General features: G+C 37.3%; 1 protein-coding gene across 1 annotated transcript in view; it reads right to left on the bottom strand.

Annotated features, from left to right (window-relative positions):
• The window catches only part of ARHGAP20 (Rho GTPase activating protein 20), a 76,259-nt gene extending 54,739 nt beyond the window's left edge, over positions 1-21,520 (bottom strand). Inside the window, exons 1-2 of the mRNA XM_072405273.1 lie at positions 21,279-21,520; positions 2,496-2,581 (exon numbers count right to left, since the gene is read on the bottom strand). Of these exons, the coding sequence (XP_072261374.1) occupies positions 2,496-2,581; positions 21,279-21,380 (188 nt within the window). The 5' untranslated portion in view covers positions 21,381-21,520. The remainder of the gene's footprint in view (positions 1-2,495; positions 2,582-21,278) is intronic.
• Between the last annotated feature and the right edge of the window lie 553 nt (positions 21,521-22,073).

The following is a 22,073-nucleotide window of genomic DNA, read 5'->3' as shown; positions in this document are numbered from 1 at the left end:
GTACTGTACACTGATCTTATCTAATTGTAAAGAACTAACACCACCAAAATAGTATGTAGGTGGTAACGCTCACGTTGTTTTGTTTTGTTGTGCTCCTGCAAATCCCTGAGTCTTAGATGCATTCTATACAAAGAACCATGTGAGATAGAGATAAGCCTCCCACCACCACCTTGGACAGTCAATGTAGGAAATACTAAACTCACAATCAGAGCCAGCCAGGTTCCCCTGCAGAGGGGTGCCTGGTATCCATGTGGCCCCCTGCTATACACACATTGATCCAAGGATTAGAAAAGTCACTTGTGGTTATCACAAGGTGCCTGCATGTGACAGGTTCCCCTTCAGGAGAGACTACAACATTTTGGGATAACATCTCTATATATATCCAGTAAATAAAATGTTACACTGCACTGTTTTCAATGTAAGCCATTGTTTATTTCCTTTTTGGATTAGTCAGTAATCCTATAATCACATTCATATAAGGAAATGATAGAAGACTGATGATAACATTTATTCAAAGATACAGACTGAATACAAAGTAGCAATGGCACGCTGATACATTTTGACAACATTCTAATCCCAAAACCTTGCTGTCCTTGATTTTAGTGAACAGAGCTGCTACATGGACAAAATTCCACAAGAATTTACGTCTGGCTGTGAAACTATGCATTACCATTCTTCTCTGACTCTTTGTTTTAGAATCAGCATTTGTAGTGATTATCTTGGCATAAATCTAATACAAGTGGTGAAATTCCCTTGTATTTAAGCACTTTAGAAATGGGCAGTTAAAGGATTTAACCTGCTTATTGCAAAGACAGGCTCTCATTACATGCAAACATATGGCGGTTTGGCTTGTAGATTGAGCCTTTTGCTGTACTGGGCAGACAATTTGTCTATCACAGTTGATATTTTTTAAGGGCCAGTAAGCATAAATTACCAGTTGGTCTATATAAAGACCCTTTAATAACTTTAAAGATACATATTTTAGTAATCCATGGGTTTACCAGAACTACATATACAGTTGACTGAAAAAGTTGTAAACACAATATCTAGATGCAAGGAGCAAATATGTCATGTGTCAGCAACATTCAAAGAGACCCTGTCATCGGATTATTTCAACAACAATCTCCCCATAGGATTATGTTTGCATTTACTGTATTTTATACTGTTAGCCTGTAAAAGCTTCTATTGTGTGCATATCCAAAAGCCCTGAGGCTGCTTAGGAATGCCAAGATCATGGATGTAATGGTAGCAGCCTGAGTAGACATCAACTACAAAAAAAGGGAGGTAAGGTTAGGGAATAAGGAGCTAGGCCAGCACACTGCAAAACGGGAAAGGGCTATGAACCACAAGGGGGATAGGACTGTATTATGGGATTGACTCTTGATAAAGTCAAAGTTACCAGCTTCATTGTTAGAATGCGCTTTAAATGCCAAAATGTGCATGGGTGAATAGTCTAAACCAGGGGTGTCACAATCTGGCCCGCAACATCCTTTTTTTGGCCCCCAAAGGAATCCTAAATATGAATTGCAGCTGGCCCGCCGATGCATTGAAATAGTGCCGCTACTACAATTCCTGGCATTACTCACGTTCATAGACCAGCGGCCTCTCTGCCTATGCGTGGCCCCATATTGGACTGCTTTATAGACGCAGGGAATTGTAGTGGAGGTGCTATTTCTGTTTCAAGTTTGTCCCGCGACTTTGTCTTAGTTTCAAATTTTGGCCCTCTGTGTATTTGAGTTTGACACCCCTGGTCTAAAGTATTTTAGAGCATGTCTAAGGTTTGAAGTTGTGATTGGGACCTGGGGATAAATTTAGAGATCATTTTACATTTCCATGCTGCAATAACACATGTATTACTGCAATGTGTTCTATCACAGATAACATATTCCAGCATTACACTAAGTTTAAATGGCACCCCAACAGATTAAAGCAATGCACCTACACACTAACATTAAAAGAGCCATTAGGATGCTACGGGAGCCCATTATTTTCAATTAGCTGCTTCAACAGAATTTAGGTAAACATATGTACATTATTACACTGCAAAGAAGTAAATGGGCCTTAAAACTTTTAATAAAAACAGGCCCCCCGGGAATAAACGGACAAATCTCCATGCATAAGCATGAACAGGGCCTAAGCTTTGTTTATCCTAAATTACAAAAAAACTTAGTTCTGCTATCAGCCATGTGTACAATTGTTAAAGTGAGAAGTTTTGAACAAACACCTAACTTCCTGTTTAGTAACTCCATTAAGGAAAGTTACCAGCAATCATTTTTTCTTCCTTTTTTCTAACACAAACACAATGGTTTACAAAGCATAATGAAAATGAATTCAGCCTCTGTGGTCACATTCACACACAGAAAGCTTTTAACTGCACTTTCAGCTTTAATTACTTTTTGTTCTTTTTCAATTTCTCCCTTGTAATTTTCAAGGTTAATAAGCTGTTACATGTAAAGTCTTCCGAATGCTTACATGAAATACAATGTATAACTTACTTGTTTATGGTTCTTGATTTGTTCAGCGCCTTACTTATTACAAGAGATGGTGCAGATTGGCGCCTTTGTGCCAAACTCTTCATTTTCTAAAGAACAAAGAAAAACAAAAAACATTAGCTTTTGAATTTAGGATACTGACAAAAAGCCCTATAAATGATATATATGAACTAATTAGTTCTCTTATACCTAAGTGATATGTATGTATGTATGTATGTACTGTATGAATGCACATGCATTGCTGAGTGTATATACATATGTGAATGTGCACCTTCTTCTGAACCAGTGCAGAGAGATATGAATAAGAGTGTCCAGCAAAGCAACATTTTACATTTCAAAACGCCTACAGAATTTTGAGGCATATCAGTGCAGACATAAGGATGTATTTTAGGACTAACGCTCCCATCCCTTCATGTCTATGTGTCATGATTGGCCTGTACTGACTACACATATGTTTGATTATAGGGTTAAGATAACTGTCTTCCCTAAACACTCCACTAAATATGCAGCCCAGCCCAGTACAAGAATGTCAACTGGGAAAAGCAAAAGAAACCCAAAGGAGCTTATTGATCTCTGTGTATTCTTGGAGATGTAAAATCTTCCTTATGTCTGCTAAAATTGTAGCATTTAAAATGGACTGTGGTCAGTAAGTTGGTGCTTTCTATATACATTACAATTTCCAGATATAGGAAGTAAAAGCTATGGCAGAAAGGTACGGGAACTTCTGTAGTTAGCAAAAAAGTTAATCATTGTTCACTGTGAAGTCATAGGTGTGTGGGTGAATGTACCCAGGAATTCCTAAAAGTAAAATATATGGACTAATAACAATCAAAATGATTAATAAAATGTAATACTATCCAGATGTTATAAAACTTTGTTTATATTAGGTCTAGATTATGGGAAGGACATAATTTGCAGGAGGGAGTGATGATGTATGATGTTGGAGGCATAGTGAATCAAATTTAATAGTAGGTGAAACAGGATAACAGAAATAAATCAGTTCCTTAGACATGTGGGAATCTAATGGAACTTGACAATGCTATATTTTATTATTGACATTTCAATAACATAACTTTTAACATCTTCTGTTTTTATGAGGTGGTTCTCCAGCTTCAGAATCCCATTTTCATTACATTCTATTTAGTCCCAGAAAAAAAGTTGTTAAAGCTGCATTTCAGCCACCAATTGGTAGTGGTATAAAAGGAAAGATTGCACTGGACAGCTTTAGGAAAAACATCATGGATTTCACATTTTATGGTTAAAATTTGAAAACATCTAATAAAGTGATTTTGTATTAACTATAAACCTCCAGCAGTCATACTTGTGAAAAGAGAATGTCAATGGAACATCACTCTTTTCACAAGAAATTTGTGTCTGCAGCGAAGCACCCATTCCAGGGGTGTCAATCTCCTCAATCCCACACTACTCAAAAGTTCCTCCTGCTGAGCTCCATGTTTTACCGAATAAAATAGTGATTTAAAAGTTTACAACAAACGTTAGCATGATCTGTGAGGGAACTAGAAGATCCACACTACCAGAAGTGTCACTTTCTCTGTTGAATTCACATGACGGTTTATCATAAGCAGAGCAATGTTCTGGTGGAGCAGCCAGCAGTAAAAGTCAGTAATAATAGACTTCTTTCATAGGTTTGGCTGCTTGCTAGAGTTTGTGTTTAATGAAAAGGTTACTTCAAACGCCAGCTAAGTGGAAAATTCACTTTGTAAAGAATGCCCAACCATGTGCACAGAATAATAAAAATACAGGTTTTTGCTTGCACAAGACTGGATTGAATCCTGAACAGAATCACCAGGATAGACTGGATAGACTGGATGGAAGTCAGCACAGATTCACCAGGATAGACTGAATAGACTGGATGGAAGCCAACACATTCACTAAGATGGACTGAATAGACTGTATGGAAGCCAGTACAGATTCACCAGGATAGACTGAATAGACTGTATGGAAGCCAGTACAGATTCACCAGGATAGACTGGATAGACTTTATGAAAGCCAGTACAGATTCGCCAGGATAGACTAGACAGACTGTATGGAAGCCAGTACAGATTCACCAGGATGGCTTGGATAGACTGGATGGAAGTCACTAACGATTTACCTCCTTTGCAAAACGAATTAATGTTTACGTTGCAAAGTGAATATTTACATAGCTTAGTGAATTGGGAAAGCTATGCCGGCATCAATCACCCAATCACGCTAAAAAAAATTGTCTTGCTAAAATAAAATTTGCCTTTTAGTTATTTTCTTTGCATTTTCAAATTGAGTACAGCTTTATTTGGTTCACTCAATTGCTTACTATAGGGATCATTCACTTTGCAAAGGAAACATTTCACTGAAGATGGACAACAATCCTAGAACCGCTATGTGATATTTTTACCATATAACATTAAAGTTCTATCTATGGGGTATAAAATATTGATTTTCATGCTCCATCTTCTATCCTTAATTGAGAACAAATCACTTTTTTTCCTTTTGGTTTGTGGCATAAGTGATGATATGTAAATACTTTATGTTTTAGGAACGCAGTGCTGTGCTTCACCTTGGAAACATCTTTCAAATAAGTCATTTCTAACAAGTAAATAATTCATAACTTGTTTGAACTGATAGTAGTATAAGATATTTCAAAAATGACAGATGCTTTTAAGAGAGACTATCTACTATAAAGTAATGGAAAAATACATTTGTAATGTAGCAAACCTTCATTCTTCAATGACAGCTTTTAAGGGATTCTTACAAATAAAAATGCCTAGACATAGAGCAGCTCACTTTTTTAAAGAGACTCTGTAGGCAGTTATAGTGTGCAAGCGTCCAACGGTTATCTGCAGCAACTTCAGAAAGCCTGCAGATACTGAGGAGTTGTAGACCATAGGGTGCCGTCATTGATTGCTGCTAAGCCTTCCAATTAGCTCATCACTGTATTGACCTGGACTACTGGCCACTAGGAATGTATAGGGGGGACAAGAACGTGTTGATAATATGGGCCTGATTGATTATGGCTCTCTAAGACTGGAGAAGATAGACTATCATCGCTGAACCTGGGCAATCCAGCAAACCTGGAATGGATCTGGTCCATGATTGCAAACATTGGCCGGCTAATAGCAAAAGAATCCATTCCAGGTTTGCTTGATCACCCAGATTCCCCCATGAAAGTCTATCTTCTCAAGCCTTTAAGATCTTTAATAAATCAGGCCCTATGTGTAGTGCCCCATCATTTAGGAGTATTTACATTTTTTTATATACAACTGTATGCATGTTTATATGTGTCCTGCAGCCTATGAGGCTGATTTACTAAAGGAGCTTTCAAAGTGAATATTACCTTTACAAAAAATAACAAATATTAGTAAAGGTATTGTGTCACATTCATTATAATCAGAAATATGAAACGTATAAATAAGCATTATTACAGAGTTTTTAGGCACCTTTTATCAGTAGGCATTCACAAACAAAATCATAAAATCATAAATCATCATTTTATTTAAATGTTAAAAAACAATACATGTACCAACTTTATTGGAGATACATAAAACACATTGGGGTCTCTTTTATCCCTCTTGTTTCGCAAGATGTGCTTCTTACATTGGGACATACTAGTCTCATCATTTTTCTTTCCTGAAGAAGCCCATCCTGAGAAATGTCTGATAATCTGTTTTTATCTACAAACTAAAATCTATAGTCCCTCATAAAAACCTTTGCTTCATTTTCTTTGTTTTCACCAATAACCAAAAAACAGAAAAAAATAATTCCCTTTTTCAAAATCCAATGAGCAATCAGTTACAAACAATTTGCTTAGATATTTTCCTTTCCATTGTCTGTGAAGGTTCTTATTTATCTAGGTCACTGTACAACTAGTAGTAATCAGTAACTTTCAGCACATGTTCTGTAATGCTGAATTTTCACTCATCCAATCAGCTTCCTCAGCTGTAATGGATATCTGGAATAAATCCTAGAATTTCTAAAGATAGTAATCTATATGGGTCATCAATGGTGTTTGAGGTTTTATCAATACCATTGGTGTTTGATAGGAGTGTTTGTGTTGTGTGTACTTTTTATTCCTTAATGTTCAAGCAAAAAAAACAAAAAAAAAAACAAAAACAAGAATTGAAACAGAACACTTGGAGTCACCTAGTCATTCATTATGTGATTAAAGTGTAAAAAAAAAATAAAAAACGTCTACCATCCCAGTGCCAGCAATACTATTGGACAAAAGTCTGTACATCTTATCCAAACTAAAGCAAACTAACGTGGTACAGTATATGCAGACCAATACAGCGGGGAATGCAAACTTCTGTACACTGAGCAGAACAACTGCTAAGAGAAAGGCCCTACAGATCTGTACACATTACCTCCCTGTTTAGTAAGCCTCAGGTGACACAAACACAGGTATATGTAAATATCATTCTACATTTTTATATTTACCACCACGTATCCCTAAGCAGATCTTCCATCAATAATGTAATTTAAGGTTGTAGGTTTAAGATTTAATATGCTTGCTACAATAAACTGGTAAAAAATCATAATTTTGTATTTTTTTTAGGTTTTTTAAAATGACTTATTTCTTATTATTTTTACTTCCTCTGTCATTTCTGGGTTCGTGCCACAGTGAGAAGACCGATGGGAAATCCTGCAGCCTTATTGGATACGTATGTCACATATCCCCGGAGGCTGCAGGATTGTACAGATGACACCCAATCTCGTTCTGTGTATGGACCAGAATAAGAACCACATCATCAGGATGCATGCTACAAAGGAGTAAGGAAGAAGGAATATAAAGTCAATGTAAAGGAAAAATAAAGAAGAGAAGGAAATGAAGAGGGTAAGAAGGAGTGCAAGAAGAAAAGTAGAAAGGAAGGTACACATTTTGGCATTCTTTATTTCCGCCAACATTTACATGACCTGATACGCACAGTGCACCTGAGGATCACATCCTTCTAAGGCATACAATAAAATGATACATTTCTCTTGAATGCAGCTGACTTGGATGAAATCACAGACACAGTTTATTTCCCCAGAGAAGCATTATTTGGCAGAATAGTTTAATCAGCAGAACAAGCATCCAGGCAGACTGGGGCAGACATCAGAATCTGACAGTCATCAGCTTGATATAAATTATGGTTAAATGCATATTATTATATTTCCACTTAGCCTTCTTTGACCTGTTCTCTGTTATTAGTTACATGTCTACCAATGCCCAAGACCATTTCATAGCTGCCAATCATACTTCCCAAATATCCGAAATTTTCAGGGACGCTTCCAGGTTTGTAGCATTCACTAAAATGTTTGTTTCTAACAATGCCCTTGTTATAATAAATGAGTAGAGGCTGATCACTTTCAAACATGTTCATTCACTTAGCTGAACATATAAATACCTGATAATATGTATATAATATGATATGTATAGGAATACAGTTTAACCAGTTTTTACTTTTATTTAAGTTAAAGAAAACAATGTATCCTTTTAGTAAATCACCCCCAATACTTGTTCTATATTGATGCTTAAAAAAAGTAATTTAACATTATTTAAGTTGACTTCTTTTCTCAATCAGATTGCAGCTATGATTTTCCAATACTGCTAAAAATATTACAAATCTGTTATCTTATATTAATGGCAACACTATTCTGTAGAATAATTGTCCCAGAATATTTATCACCTGCTCCTAATATTGTATTACTGTTATTCTGAGACATCTTCATCATAATATCATTCTCATTACTCTCCATCTGCCGCACCTCTCTGGAAACATTACCCATGGCTTCCATTTTACATTTTCAGATACAAATTCAAACTGCTGTGCTTTGCCTTGAAATAAATAATTGATCATGTCCCATTTACATTTCCCACGTGATACATAAAACACCTTAATATTCCCCTCCAGCCCTGCAATGACTTGCTCCCCATCTCTTATAACCCTACCGCCAACTTCATCCCATTAGATTCGCTCCTACCTTCAACACAATAAACAAGCCCTTACAACCCACTTCTTCATACTTGCCTACCCAGGTTTTCTAGTTTTATTATTATTTATATTTATATTATTTATTATACTTATATTATATTAATTTTACAGATTTTCTTCTTTATGAAAAGGGTATACGAAAAATGTTAATAAGGAACAAGTACAGGGCAAGTAAGATGCAAAGGCAATTTAAGCTTACTGCACCCAAAGGAACCACTGAATTGCCTTATTTATTTTGCTTTCTCCATTGACTCATGGGCATCCCACCACAATTTTGTGAAATCTGTCAATTTTCATGAAAATCCAAGGAAATGAAACCTTCACACATTCACACATATAAAACAGATCAATATTTCCTCGAGCACACAGAAAATGTTTGTGCATTGACAAATACAATTATCTTCAATTGGAATAGAGAAGAATTAGAACCTTTGTCAGTTTTTATTGCTGTTTGTGTTCCAGCTGGGGAGATCACTTTTCACAGTTGAGCTTAGATAGCAGATTTCATCTTGTTTTGGAAACAAATAAAAAAATGTAAAACCTTTTATTTATACCCTTGTTGCAGAGTACATCTATCACAATAAAACATCTGACAGCTGTGGAGGAAAGGGCTCTAATTGTATTATGTAGGTATCATCTTTGCAATAAAAAAACATTTGCCCCAATGCCTAATTGTATTTTTCGTTGTTGCTGCTTACTGACACTTTAGTTTTGGTTAATCCATGGCTATTTCCTGCATGCATTGGGCATGTTTTCCATGTTAACATGTTTTAAGGTTAACATGTGTTTCCATATGTAGTGTAGTTTTCTTTGATGGCTTCTATCAGCCATAGAAATCAGGAGGTTGCTATGGCTCATAAGGGCCCTCAGCAAGTGTTAGGGTCAAAAAACATGCACCTGCCCTACTCTGGGCAATGCCTGGCAATACAGCTCCAATGATGAACACGCATGAATAATCGCAAGAGGCAAAATGTGCGTATGCAGTGAAACAGGTTGGCAAAAGCTCATTCAATAACAAAAGTGTATATGTATGTTGGCTTAAAGGAAATCCACAATGTTTTTTTCGTATACACCTGTACATGCATTCAGATGAATGCAAATAGTTTTATTATTTAGCTTTAATGTTTAAAAAAAACTCATTTTGTGTATTTATATCTGCATAGAGGCAGCCATATTTGTTCCAAAAATATTAGGTTCTGCTTTGTACCTAAGTTTACTGCACAAAGAGTTCCACTGCTTTTCTCTATGGGGCCCAAGGTGGTAAATGGGTGAATGACTAGGTAAAGGATCAATATCTCTCGGATTGCCAGATTCTCCTACCCCACTCTGAAAGGCTAATGTAAATCCATAGCAAGCAGCAGCCCATGGGAGCTCTGCCTACTGTTTACCATAACATAAGGGAAGGTGGGAACAGCTGTGTTGTATAGGGAGCAATTTTATTGGCTGCTGGTTGTTAGGGAACGCTCCCCACTTATTTACACAAGCCCGTTGAAGGATGAAGACCAAGCTTTTATGGCTTGGTTGTACAAAGTATGGGGGTTCCCAATGTTCAACTAATATATACGGACCCAGTGCTGACAGGGAATGCCTTTGTTTTTTATTAGATTTTTGGTACCATTGCTTATATTGAAAGTAATGCATAACTGATGCCCCTCCTAAAAGTCAGGCCTGATCTGAATGAAAACAACAAGATACCCAAGATTATCTCAGTAATCAGTTTCTATATTGAGCCTTTACTTTACTCTTTTCATGGCAATGTAACCTGGTCACCTAACGCTTCTTCTTCCCAGTATACTCACATTTTCTTCACTGCCCTATTCAGCTGCTTGGAGTGAAGAGAAATACCTGAAACTTCTAGGTATGGAGGAGCATGTGACTGACTCACCTACCTCCTAGTTACAGTGCCAGGGGATTGTCTCACGTCTGTCACTGGGGGGCAGTAGAGAGGCCTCAGCCCTGTATAACCTGCATGAGCTATTTTGAAGCTTACACAGGGCTTTCTTTACTCCCTCTTGAAGAAAGCTACAATAAAGGTGCAAGTATGCTACTGAGCAAAATAAATAGCTGTTTTTGTAGGCAAAATCACTTACACATCATTATTATTTTTCAGGTACCTGACCACTAGGTTTAAATAGCCATTCAGGACCATGAAAGTCCTTACATTTATGACACAGGAATAAAAAAATCTTCAGAATTATCCAATGTGGCCATTTTCCTCTACAGTTCCTCATTCTTCATGACATCAATGACTAATAAGAAGATAAGGGAGGCTGAACTTTTGCAGTGCACAGTGTTTTGGGGATCCCAAAGACCAGCCACATTAAATTATTTATGTGGAGGTAGTTGTAAGGCACATTTACACATATAATTACAAAATACATCAAAATATTAAAACGCAAATATGTAAAAATCAGATCAATACAAATACGTTTATGTAAATACTGTATATACATATAAAGTAATTTATATGTATATACAGTATTTACATAAACGTATTTGAGACCAGAACATAATTTCTGCCAGGATTAACCAGTATTTTTGTTCAATTATTGTTCATATAAAGGAAAACACGTTCAACGTTTTGCATATATAACAGACCAAAAGTGGGCACATAGGAGAGGTGTTGGGTTTACATCCACTGTAAAACGTGTACTTAAAATATACTTTAATCTTACTATAAAGTAAGAACACATTACATGCACAATTTTCAAACTGTCTGTCATGTACAAAGTCAAGTTTTCAGTACATTTACAGAGATGCTGAATGTTTAAAGTGCAAATCCCAGTTTTAAGAATGCAAATCCTCTCCTTCCAGTAAGGATCTGGCTGGATGCTGCAACTTCAAAGCACTCAAATTTCTGGGATCTCTGGCTCTGTTATTATATTTTATGATACCTGACTGTTAAAATGTTAACAGTCAGGTTAATGTTAAGACTGTTAAAAGCCAAAATCAGAGCCCAATCTGCCCCTGACAAACTTTTGTTCCTCTCTAAGTTTAGTAATGTGCAGTGAGTTTTACTGCTGCTTGAAAATGAAGGCTGCTGTTACAAAAAGTGTTGACATAACTTGGGAACGCAGAAGAACTCGGGCCCCGTATGCCACCATGATGAAAAAAATCAAGAGACTGTGGAATTTTCCCTACAAATAAAAAAACCCTGACAAGAAATAAATATGAATTTGGCAGGAATATTGTGTGTTTGATTCTTCTGGAAAGCCTCAGTGAATTTGTCTAATGGAAAGTTATCAGAACTTTTTAAAAGGTAGATAAAAATATTCAACATACAAAAGCAACTTAGCAAGAAGAGGCACCTGATTAAAACAAAATATGTAACACGTCAAGGAAAATAGCATGTGTTCTGCATTAAGCAGAAAGTAAAGCTTCAGTTTCAACAGCAATTTCCATAAATCCGCTTGTACACTTTTTATTAAAAACATTACATTTCAGGATCCTCCTAAAGACCTTTTAGAAATGCACATCACTTGCTATAATTTACCAGCCACCGGTCTGTCAGCCACTCATGTCTTACCCCAGATGGGGTAAGCATAGGCTGCACGGCATAAACTAATGAACCGGTACTGTAGTTCTTTCACACTACCTGTACTCGAGTGACAACGCTGCTCAGAAGTTACAGAACAGTGAGTCAGGATTGTCCAAAGACATTATCTTAGGACAGGATGTATGCTAGTGGGGGGATCACCAGATAAACACAAAGCAAAAAAAAATTAAAAAAGAAAACGAATACAGCTGCTACATTTGGTGCCATGTAAAATTGCATATTCTAAAGCCAGGTTCATGGTTTAGGCTGCCTACTGCATATTTGGTGATGTTGTGAGCCCGCAATACCCAGACATCACCTGGGTCACTGACTGTACTTTGCACAATGCCAGGCCGTTTTTTATCACAAATAAATTATTACACTGTATTTATATAGCGCCAACATATTACGCAGTGCTGTAAAGTCTATAGTCATGTCACTAGCTGTCCCTCAGAGGGACTCACAATCTAATGTCCCTACTATAGTCATATGTCATTACCACAGTTTAAGGTCAATTTGGGGGAAGCCACTTAAACGAACTGCATGTTTTTGGAATGTGGGAGGAAATCGTAGTATGCGTAATTACTTCACTAAAACATGGGGAGATACCTGAAAAAGCACAGTCAATGACCCAGGTGATGTCTTGCCAGTTTGGGCCCAACCTCCCCAAAGCTGCCGTGGGCAGTCTGAACTTACACGCCATTGCCTGAGCCATACTATACTTGTCACTGACAACTAAAGCCAAGGTACCTGGTAATGTCAGGTATAGTATGGTTCAATGACGATTCCAATTATCGAACATCATCTCTGCCCAAATGACTGAAGTATTCAAAACACTTCCTCATTTATGGTGCACAATGAAATGGGCCATCACCCCCCACAATTTCAACCTTTTTGGTTTAATTCCTTGCAAAGAGAGGAGTGAAAAACGAACAACATGATGATTTAACCTTTAGTAAATAGGAGGATTGCTTTAGAGCAGGGGTGGGCAAACTTTTCCAGTCAGGGGCCACACTCTAATATAAAATTTGGCAGAGAGGCGGGGCTGATGGGAGAGTTGGCAGGGTTTCAAAATCATGACGCCACTGAACGTGATATCATAATGGTCAAAATAACCCCGTCCACTCTCCCATCGCAGATCTGAGCCTGTTGTTCTGCCCACTCTGGGCATGTTGTTCTGCTCACTTCCCCGAGCCTGGTATTTATACAGGGAACATGGTCCACAGCTCTGGCCCTGCTCGGGGGGGGGGCACCGGGCAAAGTCATCAAGGTAAACGAAGATCCTGGCTGGAATATTACCCCCTTACCTACTGAGATAAAATCCCCTAAAATTTGGATTTCTTAAAAAGCTAATTCTACCCAGCAACAGAAAAGACAGCATTAAAAACTTAACTACAGTTCCAACATTTATAAAACCTCATTCTAAATCTAAAATCTAAGAAAGCATTGGCTACACTTCCATATGACCAGTTTTAGGTAGATTAGATCATTCTGCAATGGCCAAGGACTTACATGGACCACCCTTGATTTTTTAGGCCAACAGAAATGTTTGCATATAAAAACTCCCTATTATAGAAAAAGGATATAGGATCGGGATATAGACTCTTGTAATCTGGACACCCATCATACAGAACAATGCTTGGTCAGGTACGATGATCACTGTGGATAACCAGATTTGTGCTTACAAAGTTGCTCAAAGCTGAGGCAATGTAGGGTTAATTGGGCCATATAAAAGCTAGATGCTTCAAATTTTGATTATTCAACCCAAGTATTTGTTTGATCATCCAATGTCAAAACCATTCAAGAAATTTCTGCATATGTGGTCAACTTTAAGACATGCTGAGACTTCCAGATTAGTAAAAGTAAACATTACAGAAAACATTTTTCAAACTTCACTAAATACATAAATAATCAAGGCTTGATGATAAAATACATTAGGAGGCAGAAGTAAACACACTTATCTAATCTTTGAAAGCGAAGTCATGCAGAACTCATTTAATATAGTGCTCAAACACGGCAATAGTGGAAATGTGTATTACATTAGCAGATAAACATTGTTCCCGATCGGTGTATTTACCCTTCTTCTTTAAGATATGTTTACAAACTTTTCTCTTTCCCATTTCTGCTTGAAACATATCAAACGGTGTTAAACCAAGTCTGTCAGGTTGTTTGTGTTTCAAAAGAAATCAAGAAAACTCTTGAGGCTGTCAACCCAGAAAGCATGTGAAAGTTATTTTAGCTTGTTTCTTGCTATGATTTGAAGCACAAGAGAAACCTTCCTAAAACAATAGGTAATGTCTTACTTCCAGGGCAGGTTTTAGGGTGGGGTAAACTGGACAACTGCCCCACTTTCTCCAAGGAACCAATTCATGGAATGGCAGGGCTGCAGGATGTTGAAATGATGTGCATTAGGACCATTTTGTCTTTAACTGTCCCTACTTCCATCACAAACCTCATAAACAAAGGGGTTGTTCCTCATTTCAGGACAGAGGGGAATAATATTATTTCTTTATTCTTTATAGCCAGTTACAAATCCAGAACCACCGGTTTACGGCACAGATATAGCATTGTAATACAAAACTGTCAATTTAAAACTGCATACAACTAAAGAAATTTTTTTTATATGGAAAGGATTGAGGAGCAGTAAAAAGATATAACCTGACAGTTTATGATAAAATGGGTCAAAAGTAACAAACAAGCCCTCTCCCTATGGTGGTAAAGTAAGGCATGTAGATAAATTGCAGCTGACACACAACTTTTTAAATCTTTTATCAATGAATGCCACATTTTTTTTTTACTTCTTCAAACTTCATATCTAGACATAACTCTACCACCAAATCTCTTTCTCCTCTTCTTCAGCAGCATTAAGTTCATTTCCAATCGACCTAGGCATGCCCCCATAACTAAATCTTACCCTACACATGCCTTTTTAGAGCCAATGTTCTGTTAGTAATTGTAGAATGTTTGTAGACTGTTTTATTGTATTTTTCGTATGGGCATGGAGCTGTACATTTGCGGTTGCTAAAAAATAAATATAGAACTGATTGCTGACAGACCATTCTTGCTTAGCTTGTAGTTTTGCTGCAAATGGTGTTTCATACATGGTTTACCAAATATGTTGGTGTGGTTTATACAACTCAACAAGTGTATGGGACTTTTCTATATTCTTGGCAATGTGCACTGCACGTACGCATGGGAAATGTTGTCAGCCCATTTAAACGTGCATTAACACACTACACCAAATAGCACATCTTGATTTATTGAAATATTTTATCACCCGCACAGTTACAGATACACACAGGCTGGATTTACTAATGGAATATCGTTCTATAGTTCAAGTTCTTTTGACTTCGACCACCTAATAATGTGCAAGGAAAAAATCTGTTCTTTTAGTTTTCCTTGTATTTGATTGGGTATTCTTTGCATATGCACTTTCACCAAGCTGAGTGAATTTTGTCCTGCAAGGTGATACTTTACCTTGGAGCCTAAATTATTTTATTAAAGGACACCCATAATGTGAATACACAGGACCTGATTTATTACAACTCTTTGGAGAAGAACTGGAGAAGATAGATGGGTGATCCAGCACACCTGGAATGAATCCGGTCCAGGATTGAAAACAATTACTTATAGCAAATGATTTTGTAGAATGTATTACAGGATTGCTGGCTCATCCAAGTTCTCCCATGACAGTCTATCTTCTTCAGTCTTGAAGCTTTAATAAATCAGGTCCATAGTGTCAAAAAAGATTATGTCATATGGCCTAATTCACTTTTTTTCATTGAATGGAGTTGTTGGCTTTACATAAACAATATTAAACCCCTGCGTCCTTCTGTTGACATTTTCATATTTAAAAAATTAAAGAAAGGTTTTTCTATAATTTTTGGACATAAATTTGATGATTTCTATTTCCATTACCATTAAAGTTCCGGTCACTTTTGTATATAGCTTCCGTAGTTGGGGACGTGGTACTAGTGAGCCTGTACACTCATTATATAAATACTTTTAAATATTTAGGTATCAGCTTTCAATCTTCTGGTTTACCAGACTATTAAAACAGTAACTAAAATCAATAAAAAAAAAACACATCAATGCCAATTGAAGGACATTTCCAATTGATTCAATCATTTACTGTTAAAAAACACAAAGCCCCATGGCTGCAGAGCCATACTGCTATCCACTGTACAGTGATTCCTAGGAGACCTTGTGCAGTCCAAATAGGAACTGCTATGACATTCTACTCAAAGTGTGAATAACAGCTGTTTACTGTATACAAGACATCTATATAAATCAAAATACATCCAGCAAATATTTCATGTTTCATGATATATGTTTACGCTGAACTTTAGCTTACATTTCTTCTTGCACAGTTGTAAGGATCTTTTCCCAATTTCATATAAACTTCTCATAGTTTGCATAGGAAGCTGCAGCAAATCAGATAGAACCCAAATTATTACAAAGCTGAAGGAAGTTCATCATCACTTAAGACTTTCCTGTTCAGCTTTACTATCCCTGGTCCACCCGTCTAAATCTATACATCTTAGTTCTTTCAATCATGAAGACTCAGCAAAGCATCCCGTGTTTCTTTTATTTTAATGCAGCCATTTACACCATTGTGCCCAAATAAATGCCTGTAAACCAAAATAACATGCACTAATGTAAGCACATTGCTATGTAGCAAATTGATTACAATATTTTTAATATTATCATCTTTTCTGAAAACTCTATCAATGCTGACTGCTGGAATAAAACTCTAAACAATCTTTCAAATGGCCAATAGATTGTTGAAACTAATATTTCTCTAACAGTGATCTACAGACCTGGTGGTCATCCATGCACCAAAATGTTCTTAACCATATTCCTATCATCTATGTCTTAAACAGCAGTAATTGGTAATTTACCAACAAAAGGTGTGCAAAGTCTTAAGCTAATGACACACACCAGATAATAGTTGCTCAAGACAAATGGTTGTCTTAACATGTGTACAGTGATCCCCCGATGTCATCCATCAATCCGCCATCAGAAATTCCTGCTGTTCACTCTTATGCAGGAGAGCACACTGGGGTGCCGCTTGCTCCTCCCCACCCCCATTGATCAGAATGCCGTTGTGTGCAGAGCTTGTTTTTTTATCTTTCACTGCAACTATCCTATCCAGCAACACTCCTCTGTTGTCTTTTGAACATCTACACAAGGCTGAGCTCATTAGCATGTGTAATGAATGGTAATTAGTGGCTATTAGTTGCTGTTTCCATACTTCAACTAAGTTGCGGCATGCTTTCAAAAATTGTAAAAAATCAAAGGGCCCATTAAATTTTTTTTCCACTGCATAGAAACACAGAAATAATGTAAAGTGTTAGATTGTGAGCTCTTCTGGTCAGGGTCCTCTCTTCCTCGTGTGTCACTGTCAGTATCTGTCTGTCATTTACAACCCCTATTTACTGTACAGCGCTATGTAATATGTTGGGGCTATATAAATACTGTGTGTTATTATTATTAATATAATAATAATAATAATAATAATAAAGTGTTGCTGTGCCATTGGTAACAAGAAATGACCTGGATGAAGGGAATGCCACACTGAAAACACACAGCCGTTAATGGGCACCTAGCTGGGTTCACATTGGTGCACTGTAGCGTGCCACAGCACAGATGCAATACCATAATGCGTTGGATTTTTATTCAAGAATAATGACATGGCAATGAACCAACGCATGGTATCACATCACGAGATGGACCAGGCCCTACAGTCTAAATTACATTCCTAACTTGTTAATTGAATGATTATATTTGTTACCTGGAGTCGCTCTTTAACTCTGTGGCGCTACCCACTAGACAAACACTCTTTCTCTGGGTACTTTAATTAACCTTTTAAAACAAGAAGATGCCTTGTAATTTAGTGCATCAGCTGGTATAACCTGTTTTCTTAATAACAAGTGCTCCTGACACATCAAGATGAGTTATGACGTCCATTGATTGAACGCAGTGTGTCTCACAAGGATCTTCTTTTAATGCATAGAACAGGCAAAGATTTTCTGGCTGTGATGTTAATCTTCTCCCATAGACTGGCTGCAGTCTCATGTTAACTTTCTATAGATTAATGTCTTGGACAAGTGGCAGTGCTTGCAGTACTACAGCATTTGGGCAACTACAAGCCCCTGCCTGCCCTGGCATTGATCAGGTGGGCTACAGGTACTGGTTAGCCAGCTCTAATCTACAAATTTAGGTGTAGGTACAACTGCTCCAGGACCAAAGTCTATGAAAATACATCTCTAATCATTTGCCAGTGATTTGTAGACAAATTCCTTACCATGTTTAAAAGATCTGGCATCCCCTATAAAAACGCTGCATGATAAGTAGTTGAAAAAAGTAGGACTACATACTTTCCTTACCCCTGATGTCACTATCCTTCTAGTGGGACTACTAAGGTTTGAGTACCCCAAATCTCACTCCAACCCACTGCAAAAGCATCTTACAATATTTAGGATCCTATTTATTCCCATTTTTTCACCAGGAGGAATGTTGCTTCACCTTCACCTTAGCACCACAGGCGGAATACAGGGTAAGGTAAGTATAGAAGCTAACTTTTTTCTTTATATATATGCTTTTCAACTAATACAATGCAACAATTTATAAAAGGGAAAGCAGATCTATTAAGTGGACCTTGCATTAAACTAATTACACCCATTATGTAATATGATTATTATAAAGAACAACTTTTAAAGAACAATTTTTGTTTTCAGATTATTACTAATTGTACTAAAGATTCTTTAAAAACAAATAATAAATAACCTTTTCTTCCAGTTCATTATAAAATGTATAAAATGAGATGGGCAAGAGGTGCTTGGATTCTCAAGACAAGGAAATAGGGCAAATCAATGATAAATCAGTGCACCGTTGGGGCCCCTGAATACCATAACAGGACAGAGCTGGTCCCCATAATAGGAGCTGTATTGCCAGCAAAATGTACTGGGAACGATAAACCAATCATTGACTGTGCAATAAACATACTTCTAAATCCCAAACTTCACTACGTTGACTATTTCACAAATATTTTGCAGCAAGAATATAGCAAAGACAAGGACCTTGGTAAATAAATTATTTCTCTTTGTAGCTTATCGCGTTAAGATTTTTTTTTACCTAAACCTGCCATAGATATTCACAATTCAATTTGAATGTATAATAATAAAAAATGAAAAAAAAAAAAAAAGTCCATGATCCAGAAACAAAAGTGGATGAAGCTATATGCACATATAGCTCCTCCTATATAACTCCTATATAACTTGAGCTTGGTTCCTCCATATTCCCCCTCCCAGACTCCCTTATTGGTCAATAAATGCATCCATTATATTAAAGAACCCATAGGTAGGTTTGTACAGTGGGAGTGTCACATATTACAGGAAAACTCAAGTTTGCTTTAACTGCCTAAAAGTCTAGATATACAGTCAAAAATGCCAACGATATAAACCAAAAAATACTATACATAGTTTAGAATACAAATAACATATAATACATTCTGACCTGGAAGATATTCCAAAAAGTCGAATAAAGAACCCATTACAAAAAATCTAAGCAGATAATTACTAAATGAGTTACTGCAAAAACATTGCACCATTTTGTTAGGTAAAAAAAACTCTTGGTACAGACTGGGTGTATACAACTTGTGTTTATAAACTTGCTCAATCAATTTAGGATTGTCTTAATATTACATTCCTGAGCCCCCTAACTTTGGTAACTCGCCAGTTGTGGTGCCAGTAGCTGGCATCCTAAGCATTGGGTGCTCTCCATAAAATCTCTGAGCATTTCTGCTGTATAAGGATATTATATCTTAGATCAACAGCTGCTACATACAATGCCAGATGTCAATGCACTGCTTTAACCTCTGAATATAAAAGCAGCATGTGGTGTCAATTCCCTTTTTTCTCTTGCACAAGTCAGATAGTGTAAAGGAAATTTATCTGCTAAAAAAGCAAATGTGTGATGACTATAGATGAGAATATTGAGCAAAGTACAACTGGGTAAGTGTGAATGGCACAGCATTGTTATTGCCATTGCCACCAATACACAGAGCTCAGTCAGCCTGGATACTTGTCAATACATTGCCACCAGTCTACACATCTCTCTTATTGAATTTGTGACATGTAGTATTAGGAGCGCGCACTGAAAAGTGATGGAGAACGTCTCCCCCGAATGGACCCTCTGGAGCCAACATTGAACCTGGACTTCTTTATAGAACAAATTGTTCTACACCTACAAGACCTAAGGCAGCTGTACATAGATGCCACCACACTGAGCTTGTGGGGGTGAACTCCATCCCTAATTATTGTACAGCGCTGCGTAATATGTTGGCGCTATATAAATCCTGTGTATTATTATTAATATTATTATTATTAATAATAAGAATATTATTAATATTATCACAAAGCAGCATATGCACATTTAGGTATGAAGCAATTCAAAAATAAAACAACAAATTTGTACTGAGCTGATCTATGTGCAGATTCATGTAACAATATCATAATAATTCATTCTGCCATGTCAGTACCCGGGCACAAAGCAGCATCAACATGCTAGGGAGCTGTCAAAAGCCTGATGGGTTGTTCTTGCTGGACACCTGATTTATACTGCTTTTACTATGATGAAGCTAAAGCAATTTATATTGTGCCAGTCTGCAATACAACAATACAACCTTACAACCCATATGATAACAGTAAGATAGATAAAGATACCAAGGGCACTTTTAGGTCACCAAATATTAAAAATAAGGGCAAAACTTTAAAAATGAACACCTATTCCCAGATTTAAGCATGCATTATAGGTCTCAGGTGACAAGGTACATAGAGACTTGCTTGTTCTAGACACATGTAGTGCCACATGATACCATCCTTGGCAGCAATGGCTTGTGGATTGTGCAAATAAAGCATTAGTGTTTATATGTATGCCATCAATGAATCCAAGTTCATCAAGCCTTTAGCTGCCCATTTATATAAGAACTATAAATCTCACTATGGCAAAGCATAGCATGGAGCCCTGTAAGATGCCAATATAATATAATATTGCAATATAATCCTGGCTTCAGTGAACATTTGGATTTTAGGCACTAAATATCCCAGCATGCCAACCTGTACCAGCAGCAAAAAATGACAGGCTGCAATTTGCAGCTATATCACCATGTATGCAGGGCATGACAGCTGGTATAAGCAGCATGGCAAATCATGCCCACAATGCCATCCTGCAGAATGCACAGAGACAGCAACAACCCAAAGCCATGCTGGCATCAGATACCTTTCTGCTTTCTGCTACCCCGGATAATTTGGGATCTCCTGTCAAGGATGAGGATCGAGGCTGCTGTCCTACATTGTCCTGTTGTGGTGACATCGCTTCCATTAAGATAGTTCCATATAATTCCACAGGGCTTGACTCATGGTCGGTAGGTTGGCAGGGATGCAGGGCACAGCCTGATTGGTGCAGCACAGACAGCTCACAGACATCTCTCTGCTCATACTGAGCCCTGGCTATAGATGACAGTGTAGTGAAGCACAGACCGCCCCTCTCCTCCTCCTCCTGACTGCATCATACCGCGGTCTGCACAGCTAAACTCATCCGCTAATCCCTGGCTGACAGATCATTACATCACTGCACACCACTGCATGGCTAAGGAATTTACACATTTTATGTCAACTGACAGCTTGATTGCATACTTACCTAAGTGACATTGTATGTAGAATACACCTGTAATTATGTCTTCTAGGGTTTACTTGCTAAAGGAATATGGGCTGGTCACAGCAAAGTGAATTATCCCCTTGCAAGGGATATATCATTAGGCTTAGTAAATGAGATGAAGCTCAGCTGAAGTTAACCAATGGTGTAAAGCAGGGATTCCTAACCTTTTGATGACTCCAGACCCCAATGGATTGTTCAATATGCTTCCATACCCCCTTTACTTGACTGTCAAAATAATCATCACCATTCCTTATATCAGTTGCCAGTATGACTTCCAAATATGTCAACAGCTTGAATTTACTGTACTTTAGATATGGATAGCTAGGAAGAGAAAATGAAGTAAAATCATAAGCATCA

Source organism: Pyxicephalus adspersus, chromosome 1 (genome assembly GCF_032062135.1).
Source record: "Pyxicephalus adspersus chromosome 1, UCB_Pads_2.0, whole genome shotgun sequence".
In the NCBI taxonomy this organism is placed as follows: domain Eukaryota; kingdom Metazoa; phylum Chordata; class Amphibia; order Anura; family Pyxicephalidae; genus Pyxicephalus; species Pyxicephalus adspersus.
This window is presented reverse-complemented; position numbering and strand designations above follow the sequence as displayed.